This window comes from Mustelus asterias, chromosome 3 (genome assembly GCF_964213995.1).
Source record: "Mustelus asterias chromosome 3, sMusAst1.hap1.1, whole genome shotgun sequence".
Classification (NCBI taxonomy): domain Eukaryota; kingdom Metazoa; phylum Chordata; class Chondrichthyes; order Carcharhiniformes; family Triakidae; genus Mustelus; species Mustelus asterias.
In genome coordinates, this window is record NC_135803.1 from 37,410,203 (window position 1) to 37,430,538 (window position 20,336).

Genomic DNA, 20,336 nt, shown 5'->3' on the forward strand with positions numbered 1-20,336 from the left:
TTACTTAACTTTTTTACTATAAGCCAATAAAAGTGTCAATCATCCAGATCCTTTAAAGTATCAATAGCAGAAACAGCAAGCACTTGAAACCTCTTAATCTTGTATAAATAGATATTGTGCATTTGACAGAAAATTCCAGAGAGCCGGAATTGTCAATCAAGTGGTGTTTTCTCCAGGGCTCAGTTGTTTCAACAGACTGATGGAATTCTAGGCTCTCAGCCAAGGATACATAATGAAGATGTCACTTTAGGGTTCACTGGTTCAAAAAATGTACAGTGGATGAATGGACATGGAAGTGCCGTAGCTTGGCAAGCAGATACTTCCTGCTCCAGGAATTCTGCTGTTCAAACCCATCAGTCTTGATCTGTAGGTTGTCCCATTAAAGTGTGCACCTGAGTCCTCTACAGCAGAACTCATGCGCTAGCCTTTTCCCTTGCTCTGATTTCAGGTTACCCGTGATTGGTGTCTTGTCTCTGTTCCTACCTCTAAGTTCCGCACAGTTTCAGTGCCTGAACTGGTGGCTGTGAGCGAGGTTTCATCATCACTGTCTTGCATATCTGAAAGGCTAAAGGCACAAGGAGAAGGATGGGGTGTGGGGAATGTAAAGGGTGCTGTGCTTACACCTTCTGCAGCTTGTGAATCAGCAGAGAGTGTGGGATGAGGAGGAAGTTCTCATCCTTCATCACCAGCACCTCAAAACATCAATCAGCTTTGTTCATTTTTGTGCTTATTATGGAAGGTTTTCCCCTAATCTAGCGACTATCCTTAAGCTTTTACACAACTTATTGTGTCAAAACAGGAGATGGAAATGGGTGGATCAATGTGAGAAAGTCTTCATATAAGCCAAGAGGTATTACCAAAGTCAGAAGTCCTGACACACTTTGATCTGAATTTACTTTTGCCATTGGGATGTGACACATCACCATCTGGGGTGGGGATAGTGGTGTCTCATATAATATCCAATGGTGAAGAGAATCCGAAAGCTTTTGCATCAAGATCCTTGAATAAAGTAGAAATGAACTATGCACAGATGTAGAAAGAAGCTCTCAATCATTTTCAGAATCCAACGTTTCTACAAATATCTGTATGGAAGGGAATTTACTTTATTAACGGATCATCGACTACTGACAATGATATTTGGGCCTCATACTAGGATTCCATCTCTGGCAGTGAGCCAAATGTAGAGATAGGCATTGCTGTTGCCAGCACACACATACATGATAAAATATCGTCAATCAAATCTCCATGGGAACACTGATGGACTAGAATTCTAGAAACCCTACAGTGCAGAAAGAGACCATTCGGCCCATCGAGTCTGCACCGACCACAATCCCACCCAGGCCCTACCCCCATATCCCTACATATTTACCTGCTAATCCCTCTAACCTACGCATCTCAGGACACTGAGGGGCAATTTTAGCATGGCCAATCAACCTCCTGATTACATTTATCCAATACATCATCAATAAACAGTTTGAGTGGAAACATTTTCTACTTCAAGCAAGTAGATAACACTCCGATAACTCCAGAACAAGTTGAGAAGGAAACCAGAAATGACCCAGTACTGTCAGAAGTTATGGACATGTTACTTTCTGGCAAGACAGTGGGAGCAAACCCGGAGTTTAAGCTATATGTCATCCGAAAGCTCAAACTATCTGTACAGCTGGTTGTCTCCTCTGGGGAATAAGAGTCATTATACCATCATTATTAAGGAAACATGTACTAAGCCAACGACATGAAGGTCACCGTGGTACAGTAAAGATGAAGGAGATAGCCAGAAGCTATTTTTGGTAGCCAGGACTTGATACCGAAATTGAGGAGAAGGCAGGAATGTGTTTGTCTTGTGCAAAAGTTCTGAACCTGCCGCCACTAGTGCCATTACACCCATGGGAATGATCAGAAGGGCCATGGCAAAGTGTTCATAGAGATTATGCCGAACCATTCTAAGGGTCTATGTTTCTCATTGTGGTCAGCTCACACTCAAAATGGCTTGAAGTTGCAATTATGATGACTATGTCGTTGGAGAGAACTGTAGAAAGATTGGTTGAGACTTTTGGAAGATTCGACTATCCTGAACAACTTGTGTGTGACAATAAGCCACAGTTCATTTTGCAAAAATTCACAATTTAAAGGAGAACTGGATTCAACACATCCGATCTGCTCCTTATCATCCTGCCACAAATGGGCTGACAAAGTGGTTTGTTCAAATAATGAAACATTCATTGAAAGTAACTCGGGAGCACGATTCATTGTCTAACTGATTGGGTCAGTTCTTGATGACGTATAAGAATACTACACATTCAACAACCCAAAGTTCTCGAGAATTGCCCATGATAAAATGTCAGTTTTGCACAGCGTTTGATTTGCTTAAGCCGCCCAAGACAAGAGAAATTGTTGAAAAGAAACAGCAAGGTCAGGTTATACAAATGAGAACCGGGCTAAATACTGTTTTTCATGAAGGTCAAGCAGTATTGGCAAGGAACTATACTGCCAGTGAGAACTGGATACCTGCCATGTCTTAGCACAGACAGGACCAGTCTCCTACATCATACAAACTCAGGATGATGTAGTGTGGAGAAGACATGCAGACCAACTTTTGACAACCGGAAGCAGTTTGTCAGAGACAGAATCAGCAACTAGCTGTGTCAAGTGAAGACCTGGACATACACAAGAACCCTAGAATACTTCAAAACAAGTGGGGAGGACAGTACCTCATTTGAAAATACTTCAACACCAAGTCAACCACCAAGCACTACGTCGACTCTGGTGAAGACAACCACGGCTGAAATCCAAACTAAACCATAAACACCAGAGATTGCAGTCAATACGAGAAAGCAGACACCCGAGGTTCACCTACAAGCACCCAAAAATCAACATCCTCTGAAACGTCTAACCTATTGACTGTTGTGTTTTTTAGTTGCTACTTGCAATCAACCCAAAAAACCACTCCAATTCTCTCCTGTTTTTTCATTCATTTGGCACTTAGAATTTGTTTTGTAAAATTCCACCCCTTACCTTTTTCCCCTGTAACACGACTTCCTAGTTCTCACATTCCTGGTAAATTAGTTTAAGTCTACCCCAATAGCACTAGCAAATCACCTCACAAGGACATTGTTCCTGAATCTGTTCAGGTGCAATCTGACTGGCTTGTGCAAGTCCCATCTGTCCCAGAACTGGTCCCAATATTCCAGGAATCCAAAGTTCTCCCTTCCACATCATCTCTGCAGCCACACTTTAACTTGCTGTATGATGCGCGATATAACTCACGAGGCTAGAGATGCTCGAGGAAATAAAGGCTTTTATTGACTACTACAATAGAGCTACCATATATAGTACACGATCCCAGACTAAAGGGTCCCAGACAGAGCAGTGACCTTTATACCTCTCCCAGGAGGCGGAGCCCGACTGGGATGTACCATAATAACTATATTACAGGTAGAACAGCCCAACCCTAACCCCAACAGTAACATGTAGAACAGCCCAACCCTAACCCCAACAGTAACATATATACAGACTCATAGTACTGGCCAGACCCTGGCTCAGTACTACCTGGTGGGAACCAACGATGGTTCACCACACTGTATCCATCTATTCCAGAGATTACTACCTCTGATGTCCTGCTTACTTTAAAATTAGGGATCACCCTTTTAGGACAGAGATGAGAAGAAATTTTCTCTCTCTGAGCGTTGTGCGACTTTGGAACTGTCTGCGTCAGAGGTGGGTTCAGTGAACATTTTTAAGACAGAGATAGAAAGGTTTTTGTTAGGCAAGGGAATCAGATCGGGGGTAAATAGAAGTGTGGAATTAGAAACACACAAACAGATCAGCTGTGGCAGCGTGCCACTTTTAAGGGGCAAGTTCCTGGAGGGTCATGTAACCTGTTCAGCCAATTGGGCTGGAGCGTACAAATACTGTAGCTGATGGGTTTTCCTTGCCAGTTATGAGTCTGGAGTTGTGGATTATGGTAGCCTTCATAACATTCTATGTATGTAGTTACTGTCGTAACTTGAGACAGTTCGATGTGGCAAATAACAAACTAAAGGATTTAGTGATTGGGAAGAACTATATAAAAGAAAGGGTTTAGCAAGCACAACTAGATAGGTCTTCTCCTAACAACATCTTGACTCCAACTGCAGGCCTGGGGATGCACACCCTCACTCCCGATCAGCTCAGGTTCACGTGCTCGCACTCCATTGGTTCCAGCCCAGTCACATGGCCCAGGTAGGATTGCCATTAAAGGGACCAAGCTTCCACAGTTACTTACCTTAATAAACCGTCCATTTGTTAATCTCTTGGTGATCATTTGTCTTTACAAGATATTACATCAGCCATGATCTTAATTAATGGCAGCGCATGCTTAAAAGGCCCAATGGCCTATTGTTGCTCCCATTTCATATGTCCGAATGTATTCGTTTTTTCTTTTCACCCAAACCTCTTGTTGCAGGAGCTCATCCCTCTTTCCACCTATGTTTTTCTGTAGATGTAGAACCACCGCCCCCACCACCCCCACACTCCCAGAATTTGCTCTACCGGTGCTTAATGACATCCTTGACCCAGGCATCTGGGATACAACATACTATACTGGATTCAGCCTCAGGAACACTTACCTATTTCCCTAACTGTCGAGTCCCCTATCACAATTGATTTCCTAATCTTGAGCTTGATTTTACGCCACCCAATCCTCCAGGTGGGGAAGTTGGGGTGTGAGGGGGTGGTCAGGTAGGGAGGCCATAAAATGCCATGGTTACTGTGTCTGCCATGCAACCGCCTGCCCCTGCACTGGCCACAATTTTCCCAGTGGTGGGAGAAGCTCGTGCCAAACATTCAGCCTGGCATTTTTCACTGTGCAGGCTACTGGTGGGCAAGGTAGGTGCCTCCTTCGTGGCTCCCAGGTGCTAATGGAAGCCATATAAGGTGTCCCCTCCATTCCCCTCCTCTCTTAGCCTGATTATCCTAGACTGCAACCTCCCCCCCCCCCCCCACCCCCCACAACCCTCCCAACTTTGTTGGGGCCTCCCAAACTGTCAGTGATGAGGCCTTTAGTTGAAGCCTTGTCCAGGTTCCAGTACAGCACCCCATCTTTCAGACCTCACTACATTACTGGTAGTACCCACTGCTCCCAGCAGCACTCTGGGTACTGGAGAGCGACTGGCCTCTGAGGAAGGACTTCCTCTTGCTGTGGGGCCTGAAACAGACTGGTAACTTGCTGAGGGAAGAGCCTGAAAATGACGACAGGCCCTCGGCCAGATTTTATTTATACCACCAACCCCAATGCAAAATGCTTCTTCTTTCTGCAAACTCTGTCTGGCCTGTACACATTCCATCTTCCCCCAGAACTGGTCCCAGTGAATTTTTGAATCAGGTAATACTGTCAGGGTGTTCCACTAATGTATTTATAATGAAAACTCTTTCCTATCTGGGGATCTGGAGGAGCATCATCTGATTTTCATCCTCCGATACTGACCAACTGCCACTTTCCATCTTAAACTGTCAAGCAATTGCACGGTGCTAATTCGAATGAGGCACAGCAGTTAGAATCTGACAAGTACCCTGCTCACACTCCTCGAATCTGGCATGGAGTTTAATCATAGAATACATACAGTGCAGAAGGAGGCCATTCGGCCCATCGAGCCTGCACTAATCAACAATCCCACCCAAGCCTGATCCCTGTAACCCCACGTATTTACCCTTCTAATCCCCCTGACACTAAGGGCCAATTTAGCATAGCCAATCCACCTAACCGGCACATCTTTGGACTGTGGGAGGAAACTGGAGCACCCGGAGGAAACCCACGCAGACACGAGGAGGACATGCAAACTCCCCACAGACAGTTACCCAAGGCCAGAATTGAACCCAGATCCCTGGCGCTGTGAGGCAGTGCTAACCACTGTGCTGCCGGGTCACCCCTATCTTGGCTTTTTAATCTTGGCTCTTAAATTTCAATATTCAGTTCCTGCATTTCACCAAGAGGTAAAATTTACAGTTTGTATGCTTCATAATTCAAAATCTCTGGAATAATGGGTAGCTCTTTAATTTAGCCAGCAAACGGCTATTTTTAACCCTGAAGCTTTCTTATACTGATGTAAATGAGCTCTTCTTGTCCTTTAACCTCAACCTTTAAAACTATCCTCAATATTTTGTTTTTATTAGTAGCTTCACTGGCTTACAATGAATATAAGTCAAATTCTGTATTTATTACAAGGATTTCTGGGATATTTTGGGGGGATCTTGCAATTCCTTCCACTCTTCTGAGAAACCACATATCAATGGCCGTTGCTTATGGCTTGTCTTTTATATCATGATATGGAGGTTGAGATTTTTAGAAAATTGCTTTAACTTGTGGTCACCTGTGGAATTTGTTCATGACAATTTGATTTGGAAACGTATACTTCTCAGCACCTAACAATTTGTAATCCTCCCTCAGGGATACAATGCAAATTCTAGTTGACATCAGGCTTCTATTTATTTCTAGTAACTAAATTTGAAGGACAACCAAGCTTTAATACAGTTTCATTTCAGTGGCAGAATCACATATTCCACCTTATATGTTTTAATGGTCCTATCATTATAAATCTGCAAGATATCCAACTTGCTACAGGTGAGCCATTAGTCTGCACTGAAACTTACGTTATAATGCCATCTGATGCACAGTTTCTTCATTAATAATAAGTACTGATGGACTATTACGATTTCTGTTCTGTATAGGACATATTTGGTTATAAGTCCAGTCGCTGCCGCAGTGTCCTGTTTGTCATAGGATCTGTCCTAACGTGTGGATTTCTGCTGCTTCTGTTTTACTGGCGACCCGAGTGGAATGTCTGGGCTAAATGTATTCAATGCACTCTGCAAGAAGCTGACATTGTCCTGCTTAGAACAACGGTAAGTCTTAGCCTTTCCTGTAATAAAATAGTTGGGGTTGCAGAGACCCTCCTACACTTTACAATGGGTTGAGAGGAAGGCACTTGCACCCATTGGATGCAAGTATCCCCACTGGACATTAGAGCTGGTTATCAGTATTCTGCTAGCTGTGGCTGTTTGGCATGATGCCCAAAACCCTACAAACTTAAGAGGCAGGAATGTTTCCACCAAACCAGTGGTCACTGTATCAGGAAAGGTAAGGGATGAGCTATCGAACTGAGGGAGGCAGAAGGGATTAGTTTAATTTGGCGCCATGTTCAGCACTACATTGGGGACCAAAGGGCTGTATTGTTCCATGTTCTATGTAATAACAGGCTTGAAATTATATCCTACTAGCTTATTTCAGGCATTCTCTGAAGATGCATGAAACATCAGTTGGTTAACCATAAACTACTACATCAAGGAGGTGATACTCGATAGAAAGACAAGCATGCACTTCAGCCCTGACCACCAACAGTAACAAAGGCAACTATTGTTCCATAGGGATTTGAAGTACCACAAGGTGTGGGGCACATTGGACTCTTCACAGACAAAGACCGAAATTCTCCCATCTCGCACTTGCCACTGCACGGATAATTTGGCACTTAGCCAAATCCCAGTGCAAGCGAGGTCGGAGAATTCCAGCCAACAATACAGATGTGCACAAATTAGGCATTTTATAGGAAGCATATGGGGGTTTAATTCCAGTATAGTGTCGATAGGTGACAGTCACCCCAGGTTAACTCATTATTGTTTCACTTACTATTTCCCGTGATTCTCATTTTTTTGGAAGTTTGCTGTCTTTGGGCTGAGTTTTGAGTGGTGTCTAAATCAGGTGGCTGGGGGAAGGTTATGTGCCTGAAGAAACTGGTTTGGTGTCCTTGCAATTTTCATCTTGTAGCCGAATTGTAATTAATTTCCAGGCTTGCCATCATGTAGCACAGTCCCTTTGGACAGTTCACTGATTAGGAGGGCCAGATGTTATTTTTAGCCTTAAAGCAACATCTCAAAGGAGAGGTGTGCTTCATTGTGGGAGTCAGTTACCAGGTTGATTGTGTAGCAGAAGGCAAAAATTGAATTCTAACTGGGCCCCAAAATTCTCTGAGGTAATGGCAGAAATACTGATTGCTCAATTGATCAGCAGGACAGAAATCATCTTCTCGTCTTCCCTTCAGTAATGGGTAACAGGCCTGGAGGGAAGTTTCAGAAAATGTCAATACCAACAGCATTGTCCCCAGGATCCGGCTGCAATACAGAGGAAAAAAATAATGATTTGATTAGGAGAACTTGGATAGGTGCCCTTCAACTCTTTCACGTTCCCTGAATGGTCAACTTTAGGACCCCTACTTTAACCCCAGTGCTATCAATCCTTCCCATTTGACATAGACCTCCTCATGGCAACATGGAACATTTCACTGCGCATTTTTTCTGCTTATACCCAAACCTTCAGAGGTTGTCACTGCTCTCACAATTACTTTTCCCTCTTGGCCTTGCTTGCTGCTTCTTCCTGATCTGCCTCATACGTCGTTAAAACATTTTAACAGGAAAATAGTGACACTTATAGGAGAACCTAATGTGCAACAGGAAATAGACTACCAGAGCAGGAGGAAGAGGCTGCTATCAACATCACTGAGAAGAGCATTGAAGCCACATTGAAGTTGGCCGGCTTGAAAATCAGACGCACTTTGGGAATTTTTCCTTCCTTTTTCTCTCTCTACTTTCTATCGCCATGCAATATGCTAACCTTTGTCCTCTTCCCTTTTTCTAAGTTTGTTACTTGACTTGGGTATTATAGCCACATCAACTGAGGAGGAGAATCCTTCAGAAGATGCATTGTCAGTATCTCTTGTCCTTCCAGGTACTCAATAGAAATTGGCACCACATGTGACATAAGTTGGAGGGATCTTTATTAATTGATTCACCAAGCATTAGTGAAAAGAAACATGTGCAAATGGAAAGAACAACAACTCTGCTGAAGAGGATAGAAACGCTGGGGTACGATTTCTTTGGGAGTTCTTCACTTTCTCATTGCTACTTGGAGAAAGAGCAGCAGAAATGCAACAGAAATTATTTTGTATTTGGCATTTATTCCAATTATCTGAGGTTTCCACCTGTGCTCTTCCTTTAAAGGATTAGGGTCCCAGACCAGAACCCCAAGGTATATTGTGAAGCCATACTAGCGAAACAGTTTTTCAATTTTGTTATAAATGTGGGGAAAGGATGTTTCCTTCCAGGAGTAATTCCACTGACAAATTAGGTATCTTTTTATCAAACAAGCTTTATTCATAACACAGTTTAAGTATAAATCTAACAAAATGTAGTAGCTTAACTCTTATCAATTGAACAATCTTTAACTGGAAAAGAAACAACTCTAATTTCTAATTTATCACTATTTTAGTTCCAGATAAGCAACATTCTTCTAAAAGACTTAAAACCTGCTTTAAATATAGTTAGCAATCAAAAAATACTTGCCATAATGAGTGTAGACAGCCTTGGAGTTTTCAGAGAGATGTAAAGCTTTCAGAAGCCTGCAAATTCCCCTAACTTCAACCAGAACAGCCAAACTCCAACTCCTTTTCTACAAAAGCTTGTTTCTTTTTCCTACAGATCCAAGACTGCACATAAACCATAACATCACATAACCTTATCAATCACGCTACTCTGAAATCCCAGCCAAACTTAAGTAAACAAAAGTCCATTAACTCAACTTAACATAACCACTTGCAAGGTTGAAGTGAGCAATTATTCTGCTTTCCCTAGTGTCTCAGCTGTACGTTTACCAGACATATTGACTACTTATAGAAAAAGCTGAACTTTAAAACATTTTCCTGAAACATTAAAAAAAACGCACAATATCTTCACATACCATTTGCACACATCATAAAAATGATAACAAGATATTGGAGATTGTTTTATCATGTATTTGCAATCTAGAAAGGGTTATTTGAGGCTTTTCTATTCTCCCAACGTAAGCTGCTTGAGACTGTAATTAGTTTCAACCATTACTCTTTATTTACAGCTATGATGTACATATTGGAACTCTGTATAAGATTGGAACTTCTTTTCCCTCCAGACCCCTGTTGCTCCATCATGTGATGTTAAATCATCATGACATCAGCATCGTGTGCTTTTGATAACTTTTTACTCTACATCTTCCCCAAATGTTTATTCCTATCATATTTACATTCTCCTCCATCTCCTCCAAAAGTCTCAAACCTCTCAGGGTTACTTTCTGAGATGCCTTGGCTAATCTCCCTGATCTCTTTCTGAAGTTGAAGATATTCCATATTCTCCCTCCTGTTAGTGTGAGTGATAGCTTCATGTGTGGCTGTAATAATTTGCCTTATTTCTTCTCCCTCTTCGGGATCTGAGTAGTAAGCCAAGTTTCTATTGGCTTTTTTCCAAAGATATGAAGGCACTGCTGTTTCTCCTTATGGCACCTTGGTTTGTCCCAACCCTGTATGATCTTGGTTGTGGCGTTCTCTCAATGATTGTGCCTTCTTTCTGTAGGTCTCAGACCCATACACTCTCCCCGGTTTCAGCACTGGTAATTCAAATACTGTGCGCCTGTGTTCAAAGTTATGAGCCTATTTGTTTTTCTGTTCTCCCTCATGCTGTTTTATCCTCTCATGGTCATCCATGGTGATATGGAGTTTAAGTTTCTGTGTCAGAGGTGGAGGCTATGTTCTTGATCTCCTTCCCATCAATAACTGAGATGATGCTAAACCATTTTGTAGTTGTGCGGTTTGGTAACTCAAAAGAGTTACATTAATGTCTTCATTCTTCTTCAGCGACACTTTAACGGTGGGTATAACTCTCTCAGCCTCTCCGCCAGTCTGAGGATAGCAAGATGAACTGGCTACGTGAATGAAACGCTTTTGCAAAATTTTGGAATAACGCATTGGCAAATTGTGGTCCACTGTCTGACACGACAATATCCAGAATCCCATGTGTTGCATTAATCCTCTTCAGTGATAGAATGACTGTTTCCACCATGATACCATGCAATCTGTTTACTCCAATCCACCTTGAGTAGTAATCAATGAAAGTAAGGAATGTTTTCCATTTAAAATCAAATAACTCCATTCCCAGGTGCTCCCACAGCCTTGATAGAAAAATAGAAGGTGATAGCGATCCTTTTTGCTCTTGGCTGTTTACTGCACATGTAAACAATTAGAAATAGTTTCTTCTATGGAGCAATTCTTCTAATGCCTGACCACCAGACTGATTGCTGGACTCTCACAAGATATTTTGTTATCCCTAAGTGACCTTGGTGGAGGCTTTAAAGAATATCAAGCTCTTAAAAGCGTTGATTGCTTTTAAGTCGAGACCTTGTCCTTTTCTCAGAAGACCTGCCGTAGAGAGCTGCTGGCCAAACCAATTTGTTGGCAGCTATGTAGTCCCAGCAGGGCAGCAGTAGCCATTGCTGGGACAAGCAGTTCCTCGTGCTTAGGAACCCAGACTGACAAGTAAGTCTAAGGTTAGATGTTGTAGCAAGGTAGATAAATGAAGGCAAGAGGTTGAGTGGGGGATGTGGGGGGCCAGGTTCAAGAGACTGGGGTGGGAGGGTTAAGAAGGTTGGGTGGGGGTGGAAATGTCCTGGGTTGGGGGGGCGGGGGGGGGGGGGGGGCGGTTTCTCTGGTGGGCCAGGGGGCCCCAAAAGGACATAGCCCAGATGTAAAATACCGGAAGTGTTAGGATGAAGCCCTTAAGTGATCATAAGGGTCTCAGTCGGCCCAAAGGTAGGCAGGGCCATTCAATGCCACCTCCCCCCCCCGCCCACCCCCCCCGCCACCCCACCTCAAACCACCTATTTTTTCAGGTCGGAGCAGGCATGTGGGCAGCAGGAAGAATGTGCCCCATGGCTTCAAACCCCGCTGGTGATGGAGCATAAAATCCAGCCCATTAGCAATTTGCTTCCAGCTCCATTGGTGAAATTTGAATTCACTATTAGATGTTTACAAAATGAGCGCACACATTCGGTAAATATGTTTTTCCTTCCTTTCTGTTCAGGATGAATTTAAAATCTGGACTAAGAAGAAGATAATGTGGATTCACTTATCTTTACTCAGGAAACCAGCAAGAGGTGAACTACAACATTCACTTTTCTCTGATGAGACATCATTACTACACAGAATCATCATGGAACCTGATTTAAAAGTAAGAGGAACCTTTAAGTTCTGCTCTTGTGCATTTTAGCATTTAAAACTATATGCGCAGTAACATGTTTGAAGCTCTTAATTTAATTAAAACAGAGATAAAAAGTTTATTAGTCACAAGTAAGGCTTACATTAACACTGCAATGAAGTCACTGTGAAATTCCCCTACACTCCGGCACCTGTTCGGGTCAATGCACCTAACCAGCACGTCTTTCAGACTGTGGGAGGAAACCGGAGCACCCGAAGGAAACCCACAGGAACATTTGTTATTTGTTACAGCCCTGCTTATATGTTACATTTTATTTTTCAAAATATATTTATTCTCTTGGCTCATCCCTATAGGTACGGTACATTGAAATTCAAAAGATCAGGTACATCTGGGACCTTCGTGAAAAGCAGTTTGTTCGAGCTGAGTAAGTTTTTGCAAATCCATCTGTCTTTCTGGAATTAAGGTAATTTTAAGCTTCTTCAAATGTATTCTTTAACTCATTGCTTTATTCAGAGTACTGGAAGACAGTCACTCCTGTGCTGATATCCGTTATAAATTTGGCTCTGGATTAACAACCACAGAAGAAGCTATCAGGTAGTTAGTAAAAAATAATAATTTGGCTTGATAATGCATTCTGTTAATGTGTGTATGAGACAGAGAGAAACCGTTCTATTGTTTGATTTTATGGCCAACTAACTTTGCTTAAAGCTCGTAAATATTGATTTTTGCCGTAAACGGGAACAGTAATTTTCCTTTTTAAAATCAAGGACTTCCTAGAAAAAACTCTTCTCTGTTCTGGTGGTTGCCCTGCAAGAGAAGGCACATTGTAACCATAAAAACCCTGCAGTGCAGAAGGAGGCCATTTGGCCCCTTGGATAACAATGCCAGCCAGGCCCTATCCCTGTAACCCCAAATATTTACCCTGCTAATCTTTCTAACCTACACATCCCGGGACACTAAGTGGCAATTTAACATGGCCAATGCACCTAACCCGCACATCTTTATGGGAGGAAACTGGAGCACCCGGAGGAAACCCGTGCAGACACAGGGAGAATGTGCAAACTCCACACAGACAGTGACCCAAGCCGGGAATCCAACCTAGGTCCCTGGTGCCGTGAGGCAGCAGGGCTAATCTCTATGCCACTGTGCATTACATGGGACATGGAGGGAACAGTATTTACTCATTTGAGACTTGAGGAATAACAGCATTTCTGTTGAGGATTTTCAAGTTTCTTTGCTGCCCCCACTTCACCAGCAGCGGTCTTCCTCCATCCAAGCCAGCTCAAGGGCCCTCTCCTCAAAACACATGAGGGTCTGCAACATGGGTATGACTCCAGACGGCAGTGCTCTGTTGTGGTTGAGTTTGTCCTGCAATATCACAGATAGGGAGAGTTTGGGTGGTAGTGTTGACATTTAAAATGGTGATGACATATGGCGAGGGTGGGGCTTGGGTGGGAGCTGGAGTGTGAGGGGCATAGCAGCTACTGGTGGAACATGGTGATTGTGGGAGGGAAGTGGGGACCTAGTGCCTGATGTTGGAATAGACCAAGGTGGCTGAGTGAGAGAAAGGGTTGGGGGTGCGAGGGGTGTCCAAGGGGTCCAATGGGGGACTGGGGGTGGTTCACCTACCCTGGCTGAGCAAAGAAGATCATTCATCTTCTTCCAAAACTGCTGCCCAGTCCTCTTCTGTAGTGCGCTTGCACTGACCAGGACTGCCACTGCACCCCAGACTTTGCTGGAAGGCCGTCTCCTGGAGCAGGGGTATAGGGTTTCCGGCCTCAGCTCCACTCCATCCAGTTTCTGGAGGGCTCCCTTTGAAAAGCACAGTGCTGACCACTTGGCTACCATCCCCTGCAGTCATTGTGGAACAAGTGGCGGGGAGTCGTTCATATGGAACTCCCCAGTGCTTGCAGTTATGTCATTACGCGGTGGACGAATCAGAGGAAAAGCGCCGCTGGAGCATTGTGAAACCCACGGGAATAAATATTAATCCTCATAAACCATAAGATTTGACCCAAAAACACACCGGCACCATTGACCGGTTTTTCATGCTGGAACCAACACTTTCGCCTACTGTGTTATCCAACCCCCACGGACAGTTTGATTTGATTTTAGCAAAATATTACGGATTCTGGAAATCTAAATAAAAACAGAAAATGCTGGAAATACTCAACATGTCAGGCAGAATCTGTGGAGAGAGAAACAGAGTTGGATGTTGCTCACGATGAAGTTTAGCACACAGGAATCCTGGCAGCAGGTTTGCTTCTAGTCCTGTTGAATTTAACACAAATACCTAATTATCAGACCTGGAATTCATTTCCTGGCCACAACCTGCATTATCGATAGGTTGTCTGGCTGTCAGGCAGGTAGGACTGCAGAATCTATGAGGGATTAGTTGTGGGATAGTCATAGTGTCATACAGTACAGAGGAGGTCTTTTAACCCATTGAGTCTGCGCCGATGGATGCACCGAGGATGAGGGATTACATGGGTGAGGATTCCTGGGGGAGGGAGGCTGGGGGTGGAGGTTGGGGGGATTCAAATAGAAGACAAAAATTGCAAACATAATGCTGAGGTATACTGTATTAAAAAAAATGTGGTGCACTGGTAATACATAGGTACTTTTGCAGTTATAGAGAGGACTTCAGAAGGGCTGGGGAGATGGGAGTGGGTGACTGAGTAGCTAGGAAGGAAATCACAGATAGTGAAAGACATCAGAAGGGTATCAGGGTGGGGAGTGATTGGGGGCACGGATCACAAGGGATGGTAACAGAGTGGTTTGATGGGTGGGGACTTGCACTTCTGTTCCTCCTGGCCCACAAGCATTGCTGGATAGGTACTTTCCTGTTCTTTTGTACAGTCCTCACCTCCCTTCAGTGACTAGTTTCCCTGAAGACCAGGAAAACATTGGCAAGCCAACATTAAAGCTGGAATACAGATGAAATATGAGGCATGTAGCCTTGGTTAAAACTAGAAGTAGACAGATTAGGTTTGCGTTTGAAATTTGTTACATTTTAACTTTCCACCTGATCCAACCTAGCCTTTAAAAAAAAAGTTCAAGTGGATCTTGCTGGCATCGCCAATATTTGTGATGTGGAGATGCCGGTGTTGGACTGGGGTAAACACAGTAAGAAGTTTAACAACACCAAGTTAAAGTCCAACAGGTTTATTTGGTAGCAAAAGCCACACAAGCTTTCGGAGCTGCAAGCCCCTTCTTCAGGTGAGTGGGAATTCTGTTCACAAACAGAGCATATAAAGACACAAACTCAATTTACATGAATAATGGTTGGAATGCGAATACTTACAACTAATCAAGTCTTTAAGAAACAAAACAACATGAGTGGAGAGAGCATCAAGACAGGCTAAAAAGATGTGTATTGTCTCCAGACAAGACAGCCAGTGAAACTCTGTGGGGGTTACAAATAGTGGGACATGAACCCAATATCCCGGTTGAGGCCGTCCTCGTGTGTGCGGAACTTGGCTATCAGTTTCTGCTCAGCGACTCTGCGCCATCGTGTGTCGCGAAGGCCGCCTTGGAGAACGCTTACCCGAATATCAAAGGCCGAATGCCCGTGACCGCTGAAGTGCTCCCCAACAGGAAGAGAACAGTCTTGCCTGGTGATTGTCGAGCTCGACAATCACCAGGCAAGACTGTTCTCTTCCTGTTGGGGAGCACTTCAGCGGTCACGGGCATTCGGCCTCTGATATTCGGGTAAGCGTTCTCCAAGGCGGCCTTCGCGACACACAACGGCGCAGAGTCGCTGAGCAGAAACTGATAGCCAAGTTCCGCACACACGAGGACGGCCTCAACCGGGATATTGGGTTCATGTCCCACTATTTGTAACTCCCACAGAGTTTCACTGGCTGTCTTGTCTGGAGACAATACACATCTTTTTAGCCTGTCTTGATGCTCTCTCCACTCATGTTGTTTTGTTTCTTAAAGACTTGATTAGTTGTAAGTATTCGCATTCCAACCATTATTCATGTAAATTGAGTTTGTGTCTTTATATGCTCTGTTTGTGAACAGAATTCCCACTCACCTGAAGAAGGGGCTTGCAGCTCCGAAAGCTTGTGTGGCTTTTGCTACCAAATAAACCTGTTGGACTTTAACCTGGTGTTGTTAAACTTCTTACTGTGATCGCCAATATTTACCAGCCATTCCTAATAATCTAGGCCATGTCCGAGGGCGGTTAAGAGCCAACACATCATTAGGGTCAGGAATCACAAGTCAACTAGACCAGATAAATACAGCAGGTTTCCTTCCCAAAGTAACATTAGTGAACCAGATGGGTTTGTTTTACAATAATCCAGTGATTTCATGTGCACCAATATTGATATTATATTTTTAATCCCAGATTTAATTAATTAACTGAATTTAAATTCTCCAGCCGCTGTGGTGGGATTTGAACTCATGTCTCTGGATCACCAATCCAGTAACAATTGCTACTTTTTAACTCTGGGTTAAAATTAATCTCAATTTTTCAGGTTGATGACCTTTCATCAGATCTGGCAAAGCCAAAAGATATTTCAGATCATAACCACTATTTCTGTTTTTTCAAAGCCGGTAATGGTTCTGCTTTTGTCATTTACACCTCCTCTCGACTCATTTTTTGTTTCCTTACTTCTCCCATTACCAGCCTTTTCCCTTGCACCATTATCTATTTGTCATGTAATCATCCCTGCCTTCCATTATATCGCAGGCTTTCCCTTTTGTTCATTCCTCTCCCCCTGTCCCTGTGCTCGCTTAACAACTGTCACATTTCTAACTTTAGTAGACTCTGACAAAAGGTCATGAATCTGAAACATGACCCCTGTTTCTCTTGCAACAGATGTTAAATAAATTGGGCTTTTATTTATTCAACTTTTATTGGACAGAAGAGGACGAAAGTTACATTTTATTCAATTGATGATTACCTAAGTGTTTATCTTAGTTTTGAATATTGCCTAAATTATGTCAAATATGTTTGTATTTATTACCCTTGGCTTCAGAGACAAAGAAGACCTAGCAATGTGGTCATTTATGTACATTTCTAACATCATTATTGCATGATATTTAAATAGCAATGAAATGGAAATTAGGTCCTCTTTTTAATAACCCTATAATGTTTAAATGCAGGAGATTAATATTTGGACCTAATACAATTGAAATCCAAATTGTTCCCATTTGGAAGCTACTTTGCAAAGAGGTACATTTTATTCTGTGTTTTCTAATTATTTCTTCCAAATTAATTGTAAACAGATAACTTTTCAGCTTTCTTTTGTCTTTTGTCATAGGTTTTAAATCCATTTTATACATTTCAAATCTTTAGTGTGTGTCTGTGGCTTTCTGAGGACTATACAGAATATTCAGTCGTACTCATAATAATGTCACTCATTTCCATTGCCTTTTCCGTGTATGATGTGCGTCAGGTGAGTTTTTAAGCAGAGATAATATTTAAAGCTCTACCTGGTGCTATCCTAATTTGTATTTTACAATGCTGGTGCAGTGATCAATTCACCCGCCTGTTTACTGATGCCAACCACGCGTGAACTGTTAAACCTTTTGTTTGAGCTTTGTTAAGAAGATGCATATTTAATCAGACTTAAACCCTCAGTTGAAGGGTCAGTTACGAGGGGACACAAGTTAAAAATGAGGGTTGGGAGATTTAGGGGTGATTTAAGGAAAAACCATTTTACCCAGAGGGTGGTGATGGTCTGGAATGCGCTACCTGGGAGGGTGGTGGAGGCGTGATGCCTCACATCCTTTAAAAAGCACCTGGATGAGTACTTGGCACACCATAACATTCAAGGCTATGGGCCATAAGGTGGGCAGGTCAGGGCCTTTCATGCTCGATGGGCCAAAGGGCCTCTTCTGCACTGTGGTATTCTGTGATTCTGATTCTGTGTTTCTGTAAACCTTCATTGCACCTTCTGAGATCTGACTAATGAAATGCAAGGATTTCATTAACTTGGAAATGGTAATAGAATAGGCAGAGTAAGTTCTTACTTTACTGTTTCCAGCAATCTATGAAGTTGCACAGACTTGTGGAATCTCACAATAACATGATGGTCACTGTTTGCAGAAAGGATGGAGGTGAGCTATTTTCAATGCTCTGACTGTCTCCTATTTCATGGCTCAAGCTATATTCAAATAATGGTTCAGTTTCATTTGCTTTTGCTTCACAATTCATCACCCATTCCTTGGTACTCCTTCCTTACTCATATGTTCTTATTCATTGAAATATTATTCCTTCCAATACACTTCTCTTGTGTGTGTCAATTTTTTGTCCAGCAATGTACCTAATAATAGCTTCCAAAGAGCTGATTTTTACGGGTTCTTGCAATGCACCATTCTGATTTTTCCTGGATCCTTCTCAATTTAGCACTAATGTATGGGCAGAAATGTCCTGCAAGCTAATACCAAGTAATTGGATGAGACTGACTGAATTCATTTCACTTTGAACCAATACAATCTTGCAGCTGATCGAGGAGACTGAAGACTTTCATTTATCAGATTAGGTTTGTACCTATTTTCCAAGAGAGAGAGAGAGCAGTGCTGTGTCCCTGTCTACTACTCTTGTGACCCAGGAATTCAGTTCATTTTACCATTACAGTGCAGTAAGGCAGGATTTCCCAAACATTTCCAGCCATAGAACCCCTTTTTACTCTCAAAGGTATGGATGGAAACCTGGAGAAACATTTTTATTTTGTTAAACCGGAAAAAAATGATAATTTTTGCACAATAGGTACTTCAATAGTGTTTTCTTTCATACAATTGTCAGACAGTGAGAATCAATAGATAACATTTTTTATTATACTCTAAGTGAGACAGCTAGCATCTCCTCCATATTGGCTCCTTTCATTAAAAAGCCTCCCACCTTCAACTCCTGTCAGTCCATTGTATTATTTCTTGCCATTTTTATTGACACTACTTTAGACATTGGTGCTCTCAACATGATTTTCTTCTAAGCTACAAATAGACCATCCTACACACTCGCTCTCCTCTTTGCATCCCCAGTGTGTTGAAATCAATTCACTGCATGTTTTCCCATGCTATCTTACCCCCTCTCATGACCTCAAAAGTATGGATCGTCTTACCAAAGATAAGCTTTTCTTTCCTCTTGCAGGTTCATGCTATCAGATTTAGTACCACAATATCCACGTTATGACTTGCTTTCTCCCCTGCTCACCTTGGAAGTTAACAGGGTCGAAAAGCCGAAGTGGATTGAATAGTTTACATGTTGTTGCTTATATTTACAGCGTATGAGGAAGTTCCATCGAGTGAGCTGGCACCTGGTGATGTTTTTTTAGTTACGGGAAATAAGCGAATATTGTCCTGCGACGCTGTACTGATCCATGGGGACTGCATTGTCAATGAGAGCATGCTTACGGGTAAGAATCTCTCTTCTTCCCTTGTGTGCAAGCTTATCCTACTTGTTCTCTGAAAATTGGAAAGTTAAATAAACTTGATTGTCACTTCTACGTTTGCTAGTGGCCCCCTCAAGAGCAAGGGGACATTAAAGTTTCTCAAGGATAGAAAAATTGAAGCAGTGGAGAAACTACCTGTTTGGGTCAAATTCCTTTCTCTGTAAGTCAGACATTTTTTTCTGAATGATAGATAGATGTTAAAGATAGATAGGAATGATGAGGAAAGTGGAGTTGAGGCAAAAAGAGCAACATGATTGCATTGAATGATGGGTCAGTCTCGAAGGGCTGTATGCTTAACTTACTCTTATTGCTTATGTTCCCCCTCGCGAAAAGAGAAATTAGAAGAATGATATTTGAGGAAGGAGGTCATCAACACACGCATAAGATGGGTGACAGAACTTACCAATCGGCTTAGTTAGTTGGCAGGAGCCTCGAACTTATCACATTGATGTTTGAATGGATTTGGTTCAATATAGCTTTAACTTTCTTTCTCTCATTCAAGAACTTTCATTCTTTTTGTTACTGAGATGTGCGTGACACTAGCAAGTGAGCATTAATTGGCCATCACTAGTTTCCCTTGGGGGGGAGGGGCCATAGCAGTCAACCATATAATGTAGCCTAGAATCACATGTAGGTGAAATCTAGGGGTGAAGGGTCACTTTTACGTATTGTGGCCACTTACTCTGTAAGCTTTAAGGACTAATGGAACATAATACTTTCCTTCCTCTTATAACCCACCACCACCCACTACCCATCACCACCCACTGCCCACCACCACCAGACTGTGGTGAGCTCTTGCCTGTTGGCAAAAATAATTTCAGGACTTTGCCCCCCATTGATAATGAATTGGAAAATCCAGCAAACTTGACTCTTGGTTAGTGTCAA

At 42.6% G+C, this 20,336-nt stretch overlaps 1 protein-coding gene across 1 annotated transcript in view; it reads left to right on the top strand.

Annotated features, from left to right (window-relative positions):
• LOC144490016 (putative cation-transporting ATPase 13A4) overlaps positions 1–20,336 on the top strand; it is an 89,612-nt gene that overhangs the window by 15,928 nt on the left and 53,348 nt on the right. Inside the window, exons 2-9 of the mRNA XM_078207846.1 lie at positions 6,706–6,879; positions 11,911–12,057; positions 12,399–12,469; positions 12,559–12,639; positions 17,161–17,230; positions 17,319–17,453; positions 18,045–18,117; positions 19,284–19,415. Of these exons, the coding sequence (XP_078063972.1) occupies positions 6,706–6,879; positions 11,911–12,057; positions 12,399–12,469; positions 12,559–12,639; positions 17,161–17,230; positions 17,319–17,453; positions 18,045–18,117; positions 19,284–19,415 (883 nt within the window). The remainder of the gene's footprint in view (positions 1–6,705; positions 6,880–11,910; positions 12,058–12,398; positions 12,470–12,558; positions 12,640–17,160; positions 17,231–17,318; positions 17,454–18,044; positions 18,118–19,283; positions 19,416–20,336) is intronic.